This window comes from Tachypleus tridentatus, chromosome 4 (assembly GCF_004210375.1).
Source record: "Tachypleus tridentatus isolate NWPU-2018 chromosome 4, ASM421037v1, whole genome shotgun sequence".
Classification (NCBI taxonomy): domain Eukaryota; kingdom Metazoa; phylum Arthropoda; class Merostomata; order Xiphosura; family Limulidae; genus Tachypleus; species Tachypleus tridentatus.
In genome coordinates, this window is record NC_134828.1 from 99,591,340 (window position 1) to 99,614,154 (window position 22,815).

The 22,815-nt window shown below is 32.8% G+C and overlaps 1 protein-coding gene across 1 annotated transcript in view; it reads left to right on the forward strand.

Moving 5' to 3' along the window:
* The window catches only part of Invadolysin (leishmanolysin-like peptidase, invadolysin), a 120,876-nt gene that overhangs the window by 75,865 nt on the left and 22,196 nt on the right, over nucleotides 1–22,815 (forward strand). The window contains exons 2-5 of the mRNA XM_076500132.1: nucleotides 16,064–16,164; nucleotides 18,587–18,617; nucleotides 19,300–19,382; nucleotides 19,779–19,899. Coding sequence (XP_076356247.1) covers nucleotides 16,064–16,164; nucleotides 18,587–18,617; nucleotides 19,300–19,382; nucleotides 19,779–19,899 — 336 coding nt within the window. The remainder of the gene's footprint in view (nucleotides 1–16,063; nucleotides 16,165–18,586; nucleotides 18,618–19,299; nucleotides 19,383–19,778; nucleotides 19,900–22,815) is intronic.

Genomic DNA, 22,815 nt, shown 5'->3' on the forward strand with positions numbered 1-22,815 from the left:
TTGATGTACTTTTTCATTTTCGATTACAAAGTTGTGTCGGATATGTAAATTTTGGTTTCCAGGTAAATAATTAGTGCTATGCTGTTGTTGTGAGTTTAATATATTTATGGAGTTCTTGAAGAAAGAAGTGCATCTTAAAATTATAGTTCAATATTCCTTCATGGTCTTCATTTCAAAAAAATCTGAAATAAGGCAAACATTTTGGCTTGTAAGCTGTGTTTGCTGGGGCGTTTCACGACATGGGGTATTATAAATGCATTCTTCCAGTTGCCCTAAATGGGTGCTTAAACTAATGACTGGACTAATGGAAAATTCAGTGATACTAATTAACATTGGAACTGCCATGACGTCACGATTTGTACAGTATTGACTATAAATCTAAAACGCTATGTTGACTTTATTGGCATTTCCATGGCGGACATCAAGCGAAGGAAAAAAATTTTCAGAAGAACCGAACTTCGTACAACTTTGAAAATTAAGTAACTGTGAAAATGCAACATTGAAATAAGCATTTTTATCTAACGACGTCAGGCCTAATTTCATTTTCAGGTTAAGCTGCAGAAAGAGTAGTTGTCTGAAGTGTCTCTAGATATAATAACTTTATTTATATGTAAATGTTTGGCCTTTACGGTGGTTCTGTAGAAGAAGAAAAATTGTGCATTTACATATACAGTGAACTGTAGTCATCTCTTTAAGTGTTATGTCCTTCATAGAAACTGCCATATTGCATATCTCAGTTTCAATACTCCTTCGAGTCATTTAATGTGTTGAGCAAACGTTGAAGCAACGAAGAAAATCAACAATAACAGAAGCTGACATAAGGAGCAAAGGGCAGCAAAACTGAATCTCAACGTTGAATTCTGGCGTGTTCCCAACGTTTTCAATAAACAGAATAATCACACCTGGCGAGAAGAGTCGCAACACATACTAACTTTGATGATGAATAATAACACGACGGTAACAATCAAATATTCTTTAAATGTTTCGAAATTAGATTTTCTATCATCGCTATATTAAACAATGGAAAATGTTAGGTGCATATTTTTAGGTTTATGGGAGTTGTAAAATGAAGACAAAGCAGCGATTTGGAATCTTTTTTTCTTTTTTTTACAAAGCTCTGTCAGTTCTTGGAACAGTTTCTGTTCAAAAAAAAAAGATGATATTTTAAAGTTTTATAAGTGTTCTGAAAGGGGAACAGATAATTACATAAGTTTAAAAGAGGTAAGCTAAACTTTAGGCTCTTAGTTTCGGTACTTTTACCGAATTTCTTCAGTACAACGCCATTAAAGTGAAACACCACTTTATTCGGATCAGTACTGTTGGTACTTTTATATGGAATTCATTTATTCAGTTTAACGTTCTGCTTATGCAGTTTTGGAGTTAATGTTCTTAAGTAGGTTGCTGTACTCGATCCATGATACGTTATTATTTAGTTCGTTCTTCTCTAATTCATATTGAGTGGTAAGCTGCTTCTTATGTCTGTATGTTACCTTGAGTTTTTCCAAAAGACGTTAACGTGAAAAAGATGGTTGCAGATTACTGTCTGTAGTTTTGAAATAGATGAATTTGAGGATGACTTAATGGTTGGTGTTTTTGGTTTTAATCGACTTATGAAAAATTTATGTTCTGAAACGTTTATGAATTAAATGTTCTTTACGGTCACATATTATACATCAGTTGTTTGCTATTGTTTCTGTCGTACAACTTTTCATCATTCAGTTTAGATTTTTGTCGAATGAATGAATGTGTTGCTAGTATAATAACTTTGCTTATGAAATATTTCAAAACGTACGTATTAGCAGATTTAAAGGAACATCTGTTAAAGCATTTAACAATAGCCACAGAAAAGGGCGGTTAATTGTCCTAGAAAATGTATGACTTCACTCATCAAATTGCACTTGATAAAATTAGGTAATATCTTGCCTTGTGTAACTGGTTACATAACCAATTACTTTGCAGTTTTCAACTGGATGTTTAAAGCTTCACAACAGATGTAACACATCCACCCAGGGCAGCTGGATATACAGCTACCTTGTTCCCTCCATAAACGCTGGAGGCTGCATTATGGGGTATATTTTTCATGAATAATTTTAACAACGAGGAATGGTTTTCATCCAAGTAAAAAAATAAAATTAATAAAGTAATATAACTTTAATAACTTAGTATATGTTGTCTTTGTGAAGCAATATGACATCTCGTATAGTGGGTTTTAGAAACAAATGTGGTTCAGTTAAGCTAACTGGTAAAACAAAAACTTACAAGGATAAATTCAATTTGTTTCTGCATAAATAATCATTCCTTGGATTTCCTGTTCTAAAAATAAAATATAGAGTTGCACGAAGTAAGTTTCAACTGTTTGTGTTTCTATCATTTTACTGTTCTGTAAGAATGATATACTCAGACTTCAGGGGTATCAAACCCCGGAATGTTGGGATTGTATGTCCCCCCTGGCAAGAAACTGGAAACACCCCTGGTTCGTATCCTTGGTTCTATTTATAGGACAATGTAATAGCAATTTTGAAAGTAACTTTATAAGAGGAGATTCATGACTGTTATAGGAATTGGGCGTGGTCTAGTGTTATGCGTGCTTGGCTTGTGAAATCGACGATCTTGATAGCCCTTAGTTATTTGCGATATCGTGCTCTATACTTTAGGGTCGTTGGTGTGCAATAATAGAGAGGGTCAATTCTCACTATTTGATTAGAACACTTCAAGACTTTGTGGTAGGTACTGTTGACTAGATGTTTTCTCTCTAGTCTATCCGTTCTAAATTAGGGACGGCTACTCGCACATATTTCTTATGATGGATCACATAAACGTTTTCAAACAAACAAATGAACTGGCTGTCATAGATTTGGCTGATATTCTTGTGTGTGTGTCGTAAACTCAGTTACGTAATAACCATATCAGTCAGCATATACAGGGTGTTCGGAAAGTTATTGTGCAGTTTTGTCTGTTAATAAATATCAAATTTATAGCCATAAGGCATGACGTTGCGCTGCCTGATATTTATACATTGCAGATTTCGTTTCCTTTCAACAAAAGTAAGATTGAAAGTATCATCTGTGACGTAAAAGTTTAATGCTTTCCTTGATTGGCTATATCTTTAGCTGTGGACTGTAGTTTCTCCTGTTCAGTGTACATTGGGTCTGCAAACCAAAGAATTACAGTAAAACCTTTTAGGTCGGTCCTCTATATAATATCGAATAATAAGTTAAGCACAATGCCATAATATTATACAAACATAAATTAACTAAGGTTACTCTATGGTGTTTTAATAGCGCCCTAACAATATTTTCTTGTTTTCGTTGTTACTATATGCTTTGAACTCTTGATCTGCTAAGAACAATGCTTTATTTAATTACTTGTTTTTTTGGATTAATGCCTATTTTGAACAATCATTCCATTTTTATTCTTATATATTTCCCAAAAGTACTTATACGAAGGGTTTTTCTGCCTAATGTTTTATTGTTCCAATTCTTATATAGTATCAATAAGGACTCCTTTTTTACTGTGGTTATTGAGTTTCAGTGCTTCTGTTGCATCACAGGCGGGTTTGTTTGTTTTTTATCATTCCGTTCTCTGTAACTGTGTTATTATGGGCGATTAACGATTCACATATTGATTTTCATTTTACCGATAAAAACCTTACAGGAACGGTCGTGAAAAAAAATGTATACGGGTTTATATGGCTCCAGCTAGTTGTTAGCAGCTGTTTAGTGAACTTCCAACAGCAGATATTCTGTGATCACTTGCCCTCGGGAATCTAGGTATTGTTATTCTTGATAGAAATCTATAACCTGTAAAATGGATCTTACTTATAGAGTGCCTAGAAATTTTAGATTTTACAAGTATTTTCGTCTGAATGTTAAGAATAACACCAAAAACTGGTTAAATTTCAACGTTATTGTACTTAACACATATTTAACTACTCTTTTCGTAATAAAAGTAAACCAAACAAATCTTTTAATAATGGTATCACAGATTCCATTCAAGTAGAGACTGGTCTTCGTACACCAGTGGAGACCAGAAATACAAGTCTCATGATAGTTTATCTCATTCGTCTGGAAAAGAATCATTAGAAGCGTTTCAGTTGGCACGAGAGACCACTATCATTGTTAATGTTGATACAGTTTATTCTGTAGAGGGTTAAACACACTAAACCTTGGAAGAAAATAGCCAATATAAAAATAGAGCTTGGTTTGGAGATACTTACTACACAGCGCATGAATGTGTATGGAACTATAGGGCATAACAAGTAATTAGTTTTATTGTGGAAGTGGAATATACGTTTGACGAGGATTTGAACCTATTCTCGTGTGCCGTTAGACCTGTTTGTTAAACTACACGGTTTATCAGATTACGACCACCATTAGTCTCCATATTTTATGACTGTGTCCAGTGGTTACGAAGTAGGTACTTTAACCATCTGAGCCGTCATATTGTGATCACCGTGTCCAGCCACTGAGCTTTAACCATCTTAGTCGTTATATTATTAACATTAGCCTCAGTCATAAATATCCATGTGCGGCTTAAATAAGAAAATATAATCTACAAGTTTTGTCTTTTGTTTTTCATTTATTAACATTATAAATCACATAAAAAGAATAATATCTCTTGAGGTTTGGTGAGCTTGGGTCTATATCTTTGCACTTAAGCACAAAGCTACATAATAGGGTATCTGCATTTTGCTTATCGCAATTATAGAACCCTAATTTTAGCGTTATAAGTCCTCAAGTTAATGGCTAAGTTACCGAAAGAGGGGGCCGCATTTTGAAAGATTTAGGCTAGGCTTCACAATAATCTGTAAAGTGAAAATATAATAATAAAAATTAAAAATAATAACGAACGTATTAAAATTCTAACAAATAATGTAACAAAACGAAAGTAACAAAAAGACAAGTATGTGCTTTACGGAGCACATAAACACTGGTAATTTTCTTCATGCACTGCTGTAGATTTCTACTTAAACGAAGTAGATTTTTTTAAAACCAAAATTGTGTACTTTTTCTTCCATTTTAACGATATCAGAAACATATATTGATATTGGGCGCACTACTACACTAAATTAAGATTTTTTTAGGGCTAAAAGCTGGTTTGTTGAAATAATGCGCAAACTAAAAAAGTGATAATATGCCCTTTCGCTTGCCCTTTCTAAATTGGTTTTTAATTGAATACAAGTGTTATCTTAATTGAACTTCTTCCAATTTCTGAGAAATATTATTTGAAAAGTTGCATTAGTTTCTTGTTTTAGATACAAGAAGTGGAATTCTTGTTCGTAACGATACTGAAAAAATAACAAAAGTAGAACGTAGTCTAACTGCTCTCTGTCTTCCATAAAATGCAATAGGGCTGTAAAAGTCACGGTTGGGTACTGCTATATATGTGAAACTTGAACCTCTCATTACGCTTTTATAACTTGTAGTCATCAAGTGTCGTTTCATGTACCACCTCATGATAGACTTTTGTGGCATTATTTCACTTGTTACAGACAGCGATTTTAGCATCTACCTCACTTTGTTTGACGAAACTTGCTGCCCATGGAAGTCTTTAAACCCTGGACAGTTATGTGTAGCTTTTAAGAGAAGACTTGCTACAAATTATTCAATAAATATCACCGTTAGTAATAATTATGTTTGACCGTAAATAGTTAGTGATTAAAAAAACCTTCATGACCACTATATCTTAGGCCCGTTTAGGTGGTTAAGGCGCTCGACTCGTATTCTGAGGTTCACGGGTTCGAATCCCTGTCATACCAAACATGTTTGCCTTTTCAGTCGTGGGGGCGTTATAACCTTACGGTCAATTCCACTATTCTTTGGCAAAAGAGTAGCCCAAGAGTTGGTGGTGGATGGTGATGACTAGCTAGCCTTTCCTCTAGTCTTAAACTGCTCAATTAGGCACGGATAACCCAGACAGCCCTCGTGTAGCTTTGCGCGAAATTAAAAAACAAAAAAGCAAACAAACACTCTGCCTGAAGTCATCAGCTTTCTTCGCTCTTAGCCTTAATCCAAGAATCTTTGATAAGGTACGCTCTGCTTAGTGAATTACTGAAAACTGAAACAGTGTGATAATACATTTGTCACTGTTTGAAGAATTTAATATTACATATTGCATTAATTAAACTTAAAGCTGTATATTACATAAACGCATATAAGCTTGTATCTCATTTAGTTTGTGACAAGTTTGTCCAGATGTCTAGAGAACGGCATCACGACTCATGTGTATTTGACTTCTTTTGCTAATGGAAAAGTTCTGTTTAAATTCAATAGGGTATTTCGGCTGCTCAGCTGAAATGAGCTTGCGCAAAAGCCATTATTCGAGGGAAGATTCCTGAGAGAACAAAGGTAACCAGTTATTAAAGATAGAAAGATTCTTTAACAAAAGGCCTGGCATTGTTAGGGCGCTCGACTCGCAATCTGAGGGTCTCTGGTTCGAATCCCCGTCGCACCAAACATGCTCGCCCTTTCAGGCGTGGGGTTGTTATAATGTGAAAGTCAATTTTACTATTCGTTGGTAAGAGATAGCTCAAGAGTTGGCGGTGGGTGTGATGACTGTCTGCCTTCCCTCTAGTCTTACACTGGTAAATTAGGGACGGCTTACGCAGATAGTCCTCATGCACCTTTGCACGAAATTCAAAACAAACCAAACCAATTTAACAAAGAGTATCTGTATAATTTTCGGTAACAAAGAGTCAATACGAGACTCGTAAAAAACAAAATATAATGATCTGTAGGACTTGATTATGAGGAGTCTTTTTCTGTGGGCACAGTGGTCGTAGTGGTTTTCTTTCGACCCAGAGTTAACCAGAACTGGTCGTGGCTATCTGATCAGTAACGACTGTCTGTAAAGCTGCTTAATTGACCATTTAATTTGTGCTCGCAACCAGTTTACAATAAAATCAATTTGCAGCCCCTATTATTCTTCTCTTTCTGTGGTCCGCAGCATTCTTTATCATCACTATTTTCATTGTTTTGTACCATAGTTTATAATTTATTCTACATTTCGCAACCTCTTCTACATAATCATCACTATTTTCTTTGTTTTGTACCATAGTTTATAATTTATTCTACATTTCGCAACCCCTTCTACATTATCATCACTATTTTCTTTGTTTTGTACCATAGTTTATAATTTATTCTACATTTCGCAACCTCTTCTACATAATCATCACTATTTTCTTTGTTTTGTACCATAGTTTATAATTTATTCTACATTTCGCAACCCCTTCTACATTATCATCACTATTTTCATTGTTTTGCATCATAGCTTGTAATCTACATTTCGCAACCTCTTCTACATAATCATCACTATTTTCTTTGTTTTGTACCATAGTTTATAATTTATTCTACATTTCGCAACCCCTTCTACATTATCATCACTATTTTCTTTGTTTTGTACCATAGTTTATAATTTATTCTACATTTCGCAACCTCTTCTACATAATCATCACTATTTTCTTTGTTTTGTACCATTGTTTATAATTTATTTTACATTTCGCAACCCCTTCTACATTATCATCACTATTTTCATTGTTTTGCATCATAGCTTGTAATCTACATTTCGCAACCCCTTCTACATTATCATCACTATTTTCAATGCCCTGCATTTCGTTTGTTTTCACTATCTTCTTCGGTTCATTCCTTTCTTTGTAAACAGGTTTTGGTCAACTAAAATTTATGTTTCGTCACCGTCTGTTAAGTATCTCCTGGCCTTTATAAAGACTTTCTAGTGTGTCATTTCGAAGTTGTTTTACATAAAGAAGTTTCAACAGACTAATTATGTTGGCTTTGAGAGGGTAACTATGAGTGTTATTGCTCATTTAGAGGAAGCTAGTTAGCTAGATTAGTTTGAACTGAGCAACAAGCGCGTATTAAAGTTTAAAGGCAGGTTTTGCTTCTTTTGGTTGTTTAACTTTTTTATTAGCACCAACGTACATTCTGTCTTCATCTATTGCTTGCTCTCTCTGCATCTGGTATTTTATCATGATAACATACACATGTGCTACACTAGTGGCACGTCTTACATTCCTTACATTTCAAGTAAGTCTTGAAACTGGTGCTTATGACATCTGACATCCGCGACATTTGGAGTCTTGACAGAAAGTATGTTGGTTGTTCTTACAGTTACCAATAGTTACTGGCTGCGCTGGAATATATAAATTTTGTGTTACAATAACATCACAGCTAGAGGAAAAGTTTAGTAAACAATATCTGTCTACACAAAGGAAATCATCGTATATTCACGAGTTATTTTCAGTTTGACGTTGAAATAAACAATTGGATTCTCATACAGCAGTGAATATTTTGAAAATACTTGATACTTCTAGGCGTGTTTATTAGTGCACGTGGTCTGACTAACTCAGGGATTCATTGTTGATAAAAGTTAGCATAGAATTTGAGGAAAGGTAGAAATAACACAAACAATTTTAAATAGCTGTCGAGTGAAAAATGCTTAAACATGTGTTTAGATTTGCAAGTTTAGGATAAAGAAAGTTATTTATATCCTATACAAAGGCGTGCGGTCCGTAGAAGCAATGGAAGCAGTACTTCCCCAGTATATGTTTAATTTTTGTTTTGTTTTTAAGTATCAGCTAAGTATAACGTAATGAACTTGCAACTGAATCATACGGAAGCACTCTACTATACCGTACATAATTAGTTATTACCTTGTACGGACGAAAGCACTGTTAAAACCTGGATTACAACTCGCAAAATGCTTCCTTTTTTGAGTTAATTTTAGCCTTTTTTTCTACCAGAAAAGGGTTTATTTCTAACTAAAAACATTTTTGTTACATAATATATTCTTTAAACTATAAAATGCTTTTTACTTGAATAATTTTCAAAATAAATTTTGAAATTCATACTTGTACTTAAAAAACAACAACACATCTTAAATGTTATATTGGCCTTTTCTATGACATAAAGAATGCAATTACCAATTCATCTTACTGCAAAATACACGCAAAATTGGAACTTATTGACAGTTTATAGTGTGTATATTAAATTATTTTAATTACTAAAAAATTGAGTAAAATAAATAATTTATAAATAAATTAACGTTTCATAATTACTATTTTATAAATTAAAATGTACAATAAATAAATAAAAAACAATAAAAACAAAATAATTTATAGCTAATTCTTTTCCGATATCTTAAAACTATTGTTTTTTTAATGACCTGTACCTCGCGCTCGTGGCTGTTTGTTTCCTCTCTGATATCACGTGATGTGCAGGTGCATTCTATTAAATGGTGTTATTATTTTTTTGTGTGCATAATTTTTTATGAAGTGTCACCTTTCAGATTTGAATATGGATTCAAAAGATAATAGGAATAATTGTAACTGTATTACTGAAAGGTTATTAGTGAACAAGTTTGATACAAAGAGTTCCAACGATAAAGAAAGCATCATCAGAAATGACAGACCGACGCAACACTAAGCCTGACTGAAGAATAAAGCAGTGCATTTGAAAACTTACTGTAAATCAGTGTTATAGGACATCTTCATTAATTGCTTGTCCTAACTTGCAGAAGCTTTTCTGCTAGGCGTGTTTATTATTTAACAGTGAATTTGGGACATGGAACTCAAGCAGATTTGATGATTTAAATAATATGCATAAGACAATTAAAAGACGTGAAAATTCCTCCATTCATGTATTTTCAACTCCATGTCCAGCTAGATTTGGAAAATAGCCAACACAAAATAAATGTGCAAATGCACAATGAAAAAGTGAAGTGGAATAGAGACATTTTACAAAAATTAATCCATGAAGTATGTTATTTGGGTGAACAACAGTTAACATTTAGAGGTCATGATGAACCACTAGAGTCTGCCAACTGGGAAATTGGTAAATTTGTACAAGAAATATGACCCATTATTGAAATCCCATTCAGAGAAATCGGGTGTTTTTTTTTTTTTTGGCTTGTCAGATAGAATCCAGAATAACATCATTAATTGTTTGGGGGGAGTATTGTTGAATAAAATTAAAAACGAAATAAGTGATTTTTCCGTTTGTGACTCTTATCATAGATAAAACTATTGATGCAAGAACCATTTCTCAGTTTTCTAGTGTTTTGCGACATGTGACTAAAGATGGTGAAATTTGCGATAGATTTTTTGGGTTTGCAAAATGTTAGTGCAGATCAAACAGCTGTATATTTATCCAAGATAGTGTTTAATTTAGTCGATGAATTAAATATTGGGTCAAAATGTGTTGTGCAAACCTAATGTGGGGCAAGCGTGGTGTCCAATGAGCTGAATGGGCTTCAAAAGAAAGAGATAAGTATCCAAAAGCTCTTTTCGTAACGACCCACTTGAAGATGACCCAAGAAGATTGAAACGTTGTTCTGCTTTATCACTAAAAGTGTTAATACCCATAAAAGCTCTAATCAGTAATTGTATGGCACATAGAGTGAATCAAGTGTTGTCGCAACCTGTGACAAAGATTAAGGACTGTGATAGATTCTTTGCAAAACTTAAATCATTCTCTTTGTTTTTGCGATATCAACAAAGCGTATGTATCTTTTAGATATAGAACTGAAGAAAAGATTCCTGAAAGTGGCACAGACTCGTTAGAATTATAACACTGCACACCAAAGTTTTCGCCTCTTGAACACTGTTGGGTGTTCCTCATAGATTTTTGGCTGCTGATCACGAAAATCACATCCAAATTTGTCCATCACGTACCGTTTTATCGAAGTCTTCAGTTTCAACAAAACATTGCCACAATGGAAAAACGATATCAGAGCAACTGTAATCCGTCAGTGCTTGCTGACTACTGTTGGATACTACAACGTGATGCACCGTAAATTGAATACAAACGAAAATCAGAAGCAAAACACTTTTAATTATGTTGAACTTAATAGCGTATTAGAAACATAAACGAAATTAAATACGTTATTGCTGGTAAACAGTTAATTGTTTATTTTTCAGAGTTTCTACGTGATGAAGCAAAACCAAATCTATATTTGTGCATACCCACCAGGTACCTGTCACAATCGGCAAAAACTTTTCAGGAAGCAAAACTTAAAAAAAAAAAATTGTTGTGCAGTGTAATCATTGTATTGTTGAAACTGTCTTGGAATGCAAGGAAGAACTCGTTATTTCAAAATATTGTTAATACTTTTAGCATCTAGTATACTGAAACCTTTAGCTGTGCCCAAGCATTTTTATCAAATCTCAGAGATTTTGAGTTCTGTTTCTTGCTGAATATACTTGTCAGTACTTTTTCATATACAGATATTATATTTGATGTTCTACAGAATATGATATTTGTTATATCATATTGTATGAATAAAGTAACTGAAATGATGAATATTCTGAAAAGAAAGAAAGAGAGAGAATGTTTCGATGGATTATACCCGCTACTAAGCTAATAAGAATTGACCTCGGAAAATACTTTAAAATACAGAAAGTTATTTTATGAAAAATTGGATGTAGTTTACGGCCAAATTGAAATTAGGTTTCAAATCTTGAAAAACAGCATTTCTTGAGCTTCTTCATACTAAAAATTAGAAGGAAAACAAAAATTATTTACTAAATTAACATTAAAATCATTGCAATGTTAATGCAATGTAATTATTGATAAAACTTTGATATTCATCGCTTGAAGGCCCGGAATGTCTAGGTGGTTAAGGCACTCGACGCGTAATCTGAGGGTTGCGGGTTTGAATCCAAGTCGCACCAAACGTACTCGCCCTTTCAGCCGTAGGAGCATTATAATGTGACGGTCAATCCCACTATTCGTTTATAAAAAAAGTAGCCCAAGAGTTGGCGGTGGGTTGTGATGACTAGCTGCCTCCCCTCTAGTCTTACACTACTAAATTAGGGACGGCTAGCACAGATAGCCCTCGATTAGCTTTGTGCGAAATTCAAGAAACAAACAAACATCGCTTGAAAAGTGATCGGTTTTATGCGCTGCCGCTGATATGAAAGGAAAACAAAACCAATGAATGAGTTACTTTATTGTTTGGGAAATGCCAAACTAGATGCAGCCCTGCAACAACTTACAAAGTTGTGCGAGTCAACCTTGACTCTTCAGGCCACCAGAGCCTCGGTTGATCGTTGTTTCTCTCATATAAAAAGAACACACAGCTACACCAGAAATGTACAACGACAAGAAAGACTTGTAAGTTAAGTGTTAATCGTGATTTAGAAAAAGCTTCTTCAAGAAATATATTGATAGTTTCTATGAAGATGTAATAAATTTATTCAATCAAAAGGGAAGGAGGATGAAGTTAACGTATAAATAAATTAATAGCCAAACGTGTCGTGTTTTTATCTTTATTGGCCATCCTGTACACATTTTTATTTTATTTTATAATCCACCATTTATGTTTTTGCTTCCCCATGAGGACAGATCACCGCACACACCTGATCCTATAGCGACTGTATTACTTGTATAATTTACTAACTTAGTGACCACGTCATGGTTAACGATTGAACCGGCGTAACATTTGGTTGAATTGAACAAAGTAAGTGTTAAAAGTTAAATGCTCAGTCATGTGTTGGACTACATAAGTTTACGATGAACACGAAGGTTATTTATGTCCTGTACTGACCACGTTAAGTATGTGATTTACGCTGATTCAACGACAACATCGTGAAAACAACTGAGTATTACTTATGTTACAGTTCAAGAAAATGATAATTTAAAAGGTTAAGTGCTTAGGTTTGTGATAAAATATATATAATTCGTAGCTATTATATTAATTTGCAAACTAATTCTTCATAATATCTTTGAAGGTTGTAGAAAAGTTACAAGTATTATATCCACCCCATCCACACACAGAAATTGCAGTTTATGTATTTTAACGGGCCATCGAACTCTCCACAGTAAATGTATCTTGTGATTTTAAGATTTATTGCAAAAACAAAACAAATAAACGTAAGAAAATATAACCCTAAAGAAAGAATAAAAGTCCATATTTACCTGCTGGTGATATAACATGGAACTGGGGATGGACATGAAGGTACGTGTTTTCCTCTTCCCAGTAAAATAAAAACATTTAATTAAACATTATTATTATTATTATGGCGATATTTGAAAGCCAAAGAAATGTTAGAGATAATAGCATTATATTTAGCTGGTCTAAACACATGTAATAATATACATTAAATCTCATTCTAGTGGAGTTTTGTTTCTTTGTTTTTGAATTTCGCGCAAAGCTACACGAGGGCTATCTGCGCTAGCCGTCCGTAATTTAGCAGTGCAAGACTAGAGAGAAGGCAGCTAGTCATCACCACTCACCGCCAACTCTTGGGCTACTCTTTTATCAACGAATAGTGGGATTGACTGTTACATTATAACGCCCCCACGGCTGAAAGGGCGAGCATGTTTTGTGTGAGGGGGATTCGAATTTGGGACCTTCGGATTACGAGTCGAGTGCATTGACCACCTGGCCATGCCGGGCCTTCTACTTAGGCATTAACAATATGTGTCATTTATAAAACCAAATTGGAATTGACTGTGTTATAGGTCATGAGTAACGTGTATTTTTTACAAAAATTGGAATTGACTGTGTTATTGGTCATGAATAACGTGTATTTTTTACAAGAATTGAAACTGACTGTGTTATAGATCATGAATAACGTGTATTTTTTACAAGAATTGAAATTGACTGTGTTATAGGTCATGAATAACGTGTATTTTTTACAAGAATTGAAACTGACTGTGTTATAGATCATGAATAACGTGTATTTTTTACAAGAATTGAAATTGACTGTGTTATAGGTCATGAATAACGTGTATATTTTACAAGAATTGTGTTTTGAAAGGTTGAAAAAATGGACTCCTCAAATGTTATCTGTAAAATGTATTCTACTGTTGTTTGTTGTTGTATTTTCAGCAAATACAGAAAATAGTTATTTTAAATAATCATACACACACACGTCCATATATATGTATTCTAAGTAGTTGAACTTATTGATATCTTATAGTAACTGCTTTAATGTTCTGTTTTGGTCAATAGATAAAGTACAACCTACTTGTGTTATCTTGTATCTCAGAACGACTGGTATGAGTATTGACACTTTTACTAATAAATATTGTTCAGAGAGCCCCTGAACAATATAATCGGGTATTTATGTAAAGGTTAACGTTCAACTGTCCGTAAAACTCCTACCACAGTTTAACTCCGATTTGAATGAAACTTTGCTAAATTTTTCAACATCATAAAGGGAAGTATTTATCAAAGTTTTATTACAATTAGGTCTCTTAAACAAATGTCTATTTAGCGCATGTGTCCACTCTTTTTAAAGAAATAAGTCAATAACAACTTTATATCTCACCAAAATGAAAAATGGAATAAAATAACTTTTGCTAAAACTAAATAATAATAGGATCTTTGTAACATTTGTTTTCTTTAAATATCTTCCTCAATGAAGAAATGGTACCTCTTCCCTTTTTCTCTCTCACTAGGACAGTGGTAAATTACGAATTTAGAATGCTGAAATTGGAAGTTCGATTTCCCTTGGTGGACACAGTAGATAATCCGATGTGGCTTTACTATAAAGAAAACACACGCGCGTACTCTTTCCTGTCTAATAATGCACATTTATTTTGTACATTTATTATTATTAACGAAATTCAGTTTTAATAATTATGGTAAAGTGAGTTGAATGCATACTTTAAAAGTGAGTCTTCCAAGTGGACGATCATCGTGATATTTCTGAATAAAAGTGACCTTTTCTGCTGGGGAATTCAGGTGTTTGCTATGAATTAAATTGTTCTGTAACCAAAGAAATGGCAAGTCCTTCGTACGTATAGAGTTCGTTACATACAAATTTCCAGGAAGTTTGTAATTACTCGTCTTATATAAGTTACATAGGCGTTTTTTGTTGTTGTTTTTTCTACTTCAGCATGAATATAACGTAATGATAAACATCGAAAATTCTGATACGAAAAATTACCTAACGGAAATATGGCTTACCACGGAAAAATGTGGAAAAAAATGAAACGTTAGAATGCAAGTTAAGAGCAAGAAAGAGACTGACTTGCTCACCAAGTTATGAGACAAGATGAGCGAGAGGAAACCAGGAAGAAATCGAAATGTATATCAAACCCCTTGCCATAGTGAAATTAGAAGTGATAGAGAGGCATGCAGTTCGGGTCGCTAAGGTTCTTCTAGTACCGTATTATAAACGTTCTTTTCAGAAATGGCATTATACGAGTCCGATATTAACACACTGTTTTATGTACACTAATAAAGCGATCAGAGGAGTGATTCTTGTACAATTAAACTTGCCATCACATACTGAAACAAGAAATATTGATACACGGGTGTATCAACTTTACAACTGTATATAGTTCGTTAGTTCAACGTCAAACCTCACGTAGCCCCATACATTCATATATTATCCATTTCTACGCTGTTATTTCTGAGACGGAACTAAAACAGTCGGACTCTCCTAATTGGATTACCTCGATTTGCTAAACTACCTTGTCACAAATTTCGTGGAAGTTCAAACGAAATTAAGCCCTATTCACGAACCATGAAGTTGTTCAATAAAACATTTTTTTTATAGCGAAGATCAAAACGCTGATGCTTACCAAGAAGGTGTGTACACCTACTTGACGATGGGTCGAAGGTAGTCACATAGTGTTTTATACACGTGATAGGTGCCATGACTTTACGTACAATAGCTGAAAACATATTTTGCATTTGCAACCTTTAGCTAATAACGAAAACATCCATAAATGCTCATGTTACAATTTATACTGTAAAATATTGAACATGCACAAATAAATTTTTGTTTATTGTTTGTTTTTTTTTAATTTTGGGAAATAGTTTTTATTTTGGTTGCTTATTTGAGTTTTGTTGCGGAGAACAGAACCACGGATTTTACCATTAGAAGACCGTAAACCTAGCGCTAACCCTAAAGGGAACGCTCATTACTCTGTAGAAAATAATTGCGTATAAAATAAAAAATCAAAACAAACTAATAATAATGTTCGCAACACACAGCTAGTATCTATTAGGGTTACACTGGTTCCATATATAATCCCATTGTCAGCTTGGTAAACGACTGCAGAACTTAGCATATTTCTTTGCGTTTTTTTAGGTTTTACATCATGTTCATCTAGAGCCTGCTCACGTTGTGAAAAAGAGAAGCATCACCCAGCCACTTAGAATTAAGTTATTTTACGACAAAAGTGTATATAGGTAAGTTTTCATTACCCAGTTACTTAGAATTAAGCTATTTTACGACAAAAGTGTATATAGCAAGTTTTCATTACCCAGCCACTTAGAATTAAGTTATTTTGCGACAAGAGTGTATATAGGTAAGTTTTCATTACCCAGCCACTTAGAATTAAGTTATTTGACGACAATGGTGTATATAGGTAAGTTTTCATTACCCAGCCACTTAGAATTAAGTTATTTTACGACAAGAGTGTATATAGGTAAGTTTTCATTACCCAGCTACTTAGAATTAAGCTATTTTACGACAAAAGTGTATATAGGTAAGTTTTCATTACCCAGTTACTTAGAATTAAGTGTATAGTTATTTTACGACAGAAAGTGTGTATAGGTAGCAAGTTTTCATTACCCAGCCACTTAGAATTAAGTTATTTGACGACAATGGTGTGTATAGCAAGTTTTCATTACCAAACCACTTAGAATTAAGCTATTTTACGACAATGGTGTGTATAGGTAAGTTTTCATTACCCAGCCACTTAGAATTAAGTTATTTGTGGACAAGAGTGTATATAGGTACGTTTTCATTACCCAGCCACTTAGAATTAAGTTATTTGACGACAATGGTGTGTATAGGTACGTTTCATTACCAGCCACTTAGAATTAGTTATTTGTTATTTTGCGACAAGAGTGTATATAGTAAGTTTTCATTAAGCCACTTTTCATTACGACAATGGTGTGTATAGGTAAGTTTTCATTAAGCCACTTAGAATTAAGTTATTTGACGACAATGGTGTGTATAGGTACGTTTTTTCATTATAGGTAAGTTTTCATTACCCAGCCACTTAGAATTAAGTTATTTGTGGACAAGAGTGTGTATAGGTAAGTTTTCATTACCCAGCCACTTAGAATTAAGTTATTTGACGACAATGGTGTGTATAGGTACGTTTTCATTACCTAGCCACTTAGAATTAAGTTATTTGTGGACAAGAGTGTGTATAGGTAAGTTTTCATTACCCAGCCACTTAGAATTAAGTTATTTTGACGACAAATGTGTATAGGTAAGTTTTCATTACCCAGCCACTTAGAATTAAGTTATTTGACGACAATAGTGTGTATAGGTAAGTTTTCATTACCCAGCCACATAGAATTAAGTTATTTGACGACAATAGTGTGTATAGGTAAGTTTTCATTACCCCTTTTCAACACATGTATAAAGTTATCATTAAAATATCGATATCAGACTCGTTATGGAGATTTTATGCCTAACCTGAGAAGTATAACGTTGGGTTTATAAACTACACCATATGTAAGAAATTAACTTATGATACTTCAGTTTTGCTTATAACATTAAAAATAATTTAATTATCGTTTGTTCTTTCTTGCAAATATTTGATTCACAGTCTGAGCACCTGTAACTGACTTCATTTTTGCCCCTTACGGTGTTTAACTTCTTTGCCGTTTTTTTTTACTTAGCTCGTACATAATAAACTAAGTTAATTGGCTTGAGATATCACGTTTATTTTTATTTCTTCATCAGTCAGCTATCACGTCTATAGATGCTTTCATTGACGCTTCATTGCATGTGATTTGATGTGATACAAGTACTCGTGTATGAAGCACTACTCAGTCGCTTAGAATTAAGCCATTTGACGATAATAGTGTACTCAAGTGCACTGAAAGCGTCAAAGTGAACAGCATCCATAGACGAAATAATTGATTGATGAAGGTGTGCAAAACTTCAAACCACCGCTTCTTCTTTCTTTTTGTATGAAGTGAAAAGTTTCAAAACTACGGTGAACTGTGTAGTTCAGTTTTACACACTTTTCAAAATAGATAAATAAACATTCAAAACTTCTTTATAGTATGCCTTACGTTATAAATTACTATCCAAAGCTTGATTGGCTATAATAAAAAATATGTATTTTCTTTAAAAACTGATAGTTATTTTCAATTACTGTGATCTCTGAGATTTCTTAGTGACGTTATTGAGCAATTTTAAATAAGATTCAAATTTGTAAAAAAATTTTTTCTAGTGAAAGGTTTTCAGAAGTGCATTTTTCTTATTGTTTAGGGTTCATATTTTTTTTTTGTCTATGAAATTACGAAAGAGAACTAGATGCTGTTTACTTGAATATATTTATTTAAAACTTAATAATTTGCAATTCTGAATTATTTCAACTGACATTAAAATAAAACTGACAGGAACTCAAAAGTCAACACTTGTTGATAAATTTTACGAACCTGTTTTAAAAATGTATACAAATATTTATATGAACCTAGGTTTTTTATCTTTCATTTTTACCAAACTCATGAAAAATATATTTTTATATTTAATTTGTTTTTAAATTTCGATAGAATTTTTAGCTACACCTTTTTCTTTGTTTAGTGGTCTGTATTACTAAATTTTTCAATTGGTTGTTTTGTTTTTCTTTTACTTCCACGCTAGGTTGCCTAAGGAGAAATTTGATATGATTAATGTAAGTGCAAACCCTTTGTGGTTCTTTATAACAAGTATGCCGTTTTGTAGAATTTATATAAATGAGTAATATGTTATTTTAACATTTAGACTAAAGTATTTTAACCAAAACGATTATAAACATGTGCCTCACTTTTATTTATTAATACTTGTTTATAAGTTTAGTACATTGTATTAAAACGAATTTGGAGCTCTTCCAGTTTCCATTGTAAAAAGTTCTATCATAAGGCTGCAGTATCCAAAGCACATCACTCTCATTTGCAAGATTTCTAAATCCATGTACTATACAAGATCAATGATTTCCCAGTACCCATTTTAATGGTCTGATTTCATAGAAATCCACAGGTACTGCATCTGATGATTTGCAGCTTCTTCAGGGTTTAGTTACTAATAAAACTTTTGTTTAAATAAAAATGTATTTTTTTATATTTATCTGAAGTGTGAAGGCAATTTCATCTTAACTTTTATTAAAATGTGTAAATTCCTTCAGTGTGCACTACAAATTTTGAAAGACAACAAAAAATAAATCAGAATGACTCATAAAATTTTTCAACCAAAATACATTACCATTTCTTAAACTAATTTAATGTATTGAATCTCTTTCCTTTAAACATAATTTAACTGGAATGAAAATAGTTGTTTTTAATTTCACAAAGTTATTAACAGAGATTTTGTTTCCATAGAATACCATCCTACCCCAAGCAGTAGATTATTGGCAGAAAGCATTATTTGTTAGACCCATGAGTGTACCAATCAGGCTAAATAGGTAAGCTCGCCTCTAACACTTCGATATTGTTTGTGCAGTAATAAGTTTATTGTGTAGAACTCCATGACAAATAATTTATCAACTTTTAAGTTCATTTTGTGTTTAAGTCTTTTCTTGTCACCTGTATGTGATATTTCCCAGAGTAACTACTGTTCTTGATATTTCTTGAAAATATTGGATTAAACTTTAATTACATTATAAAAATGTTATTGAAAGGGGTTAGAACACCAAAAGCTTGTGAAATTGAAGGAAAATACTAGGATATCTCGACCTCTGAAATGTGTGTTACCTTAAAATACATGTATGAGGCTGTTCTATTTGTACCTGTTATTAGAAAGACAGAGTTTGCAGATCACATTGTTATCTCATGTTTATGTTCTTTTAATGTGTTTGTAGAAAATGCCCAAAGAATCAAGCCTTTTTCCCAGAGCAAGACAGAAAACAACAATATTGTGTTGAGTATTGTGAGAATGTGACAACATGTGGAGAAGTTGTGGTTCCTGAGGAACATTTGGAGGTAAACATCTCTGTTCTTTTAAATCACATAGATTTTGAAAAATGATAAATTGAACAGTAAAGTTTCAGTTAAGTGAAACCTTAACTGTTATCTTTGAATTACCAGTTTTGATTTGCAGAAAGAAAAACATTCTTTAAACTTAGTTTTACATGTGTTTATTAAAACTAGGTAAGTTTTTTTAACCTGAGAAGGACTATCTTCAAATGTTTGAGAACCACTGGCTTAGCTAAACAAATCTAATCTCATGATGCCTCTTATTGACCATGTATTTAATATCTATTTGAAAAATAAACAGTAAGCAAAAATAATAATATTACCAATTTTACAAGTTTTTAAAGTTTTAAAACATCTATCTCAATAATATGTTACTACACTTCATAGGATTATCATTACATTCATGTAATTAACCATTAAACCATAGCATCCACATCCAGTTAATCTAATATTAGCATTATACATACGTAGAGCTGTTACACTAGCATTATCTTCATAACATATGTATACAATTCACACTATAAATGTTGTTATCTTTTTAAAAATGTGAACCCAAGAGGTTAGATCTAAAATAATAGTTATAATCAAACTGCACATTATATAAAATTATTAAGTCATTTTTAAAGTCAGACTCTTAAAGCAAATGCATTTTGTACATGCTTACAATTAGTACCAAGTGAAAAAATTAATTACAATAGTTATGTTTCTGCAAAGTTTAAGTAGATATGGTTTGTTTTATTTAGCAGTTAACTGTTTGGTTTAATTGGAGAGTCAGAAAGTAGATATGAAATTGGTTTGATATCGGGATTTGAACCACAACCAGTACGATAACAAATGAGTTAAAGGCCCTCACTAGCAATTTCTAATAAGACAGTCCTTGACAACTCAGATCAACATGTTTTCCCCTTTTTTTACAAATAAGGCTTGTCATTAAGCATCTTTATATTTGGGTCATTCATTTGAATTCTAATTTTTTTTCTATCACATTGGAGCCAAACCAAAGACCCATTGTATGCTGGGCAAATTCTCTACCAACTGAGCTAAAGATTTAAACCAACTGTAATTTCTAATAAGGAACATTTTAACACTTAAAACAATCACAAATAGCCATTTTCAATTCTAAATGTTGAATCTTTAAATTAATTGAGAAGAATTTCTTTAATGAGACAAGCATTAGCATTGTAAAGAAAAAATAGAATGTTGTACATGTGATCATTAACAAAAAGAATACATCTATAATCTCAGTGTTTAGCAGTAGTGAAATAAACTAGTAGAATATAACATAAAATTTAAACACAACAAGACACATGTTGGTTCAGCTAGGCCATCCCATCCACTTAAATCAAACTTTGAAAAGAAACACAATCTCAAAACCAGCACTTATCATTCAAATATTTATTGAGCCTCCTCTTAAACTTCTTTATATCACTGTATCCACCACGTCTAAAGGCAGCCTATTCCAAAGCCTGACTGTTCTATTAGCTGAAGATAGCTCTTACCCTGTCAAAATTTATATTTGCATTCTATAGTTTTGTTATTCTCACATTAAGTATTAAAAAAGGTTATGCATTGACACTGTCAGTTTCCTGAAAATCTTAAATGCTTCAATCAGATCCTGCCTAACTCTTCTTTCTTCAAGAGAAAACAACTTCAGAGATATTGATCTATCATTGAATGACAAAAGCCTTCATCCAAGGTATCACCCTATTAGCCAGTCCTGGATTACCATACAGGCAGGCTAAGCATCTGCTTAAGGCAACAGCAAAGCAGGAACACTAAAATCAATGTGTATTTACAAATGTAGATGTTGCACTACATATTTTTCTAACATTGATGATTACTATCTGCTCCACCAAACACTCTTGCGGAAAAGAAGAAAAACCCTCAAAGAACAACAGTGTGTCAGGACAGATCCGATTCCCTTTCCCTACTGTGTACAGAAGTGGGTGTGCTTCATCAAATTGCCCTTGAGGAAATTATCCAGGATTTTGCAGTCAGAGAATCTAGAAATAAGCTATTTTGATTTTACTACAGCTAAGTTTTCTTTCGTTTTGAAAGATAAACATTTATTTATGGTTTAGTATTGCTTTTGTGTTAAATTACATATGTATAGGGTACCATAATCTTTCCAGTGCTTAGAGCCTATAAAGACCTTAATCTGGCCCGACTAGTATCCCTCCTCTTGCAACCTTAATGAAAATTATCATAACTTAAGGTCTCATTTATAATTCTTTTATTCCCTTTTATTTTTGATTAAATATCAAAATGCAGGAAAGAGAACAAGGGTGGGCTTCTAGAATTACTTTGAAAGAGTTGTTTTTTTAAGAGTGAGCTGTGAACAAATATAAAGGTTTGAATTTATCTTCTCTTAAGCATAGAATAATCTGATTCATATTTTTTATTTTTAAGATTTGGGTTAAACTACTATAATTCTTTTTTGTTTCTTCAAAGTAACATTGAAAATGAATTTTTCAACACTGAGAGACAGTAAATTTAAACTTTAAAAAACCCATGTTCATGCTGTTAGACGTAACATGCAGAAAAGCTTGTCTAATAATGTGATGTATCCTATTAGTTTTTTTACATTTTTTTAGATGCATATATGAATGTGATAGTGTAATTTTTACTTTGTTTAATATGTTTTTATTATAAAAGTTAGATTGTTTGAATGTGATTAAATTACATCTTAAAAGTTGTAGTTAGCAAGTTAATCATTTCATTCAGTTGGTAAGAGCATTTGTTTTTCTCCATGTTTCTTGGTGATACCTCACTTTTGGATATTATTATATTAAGGTAGGTTTAATATAGCAGAATTACATGTACGATTTTTCTTGTACCTGCAGAAAATAGGAATACATAGTTTAAGTTCTTGATATAAATGAAATAGAAACCCTATTTTCTACTTAATTTTTATCGAGACTT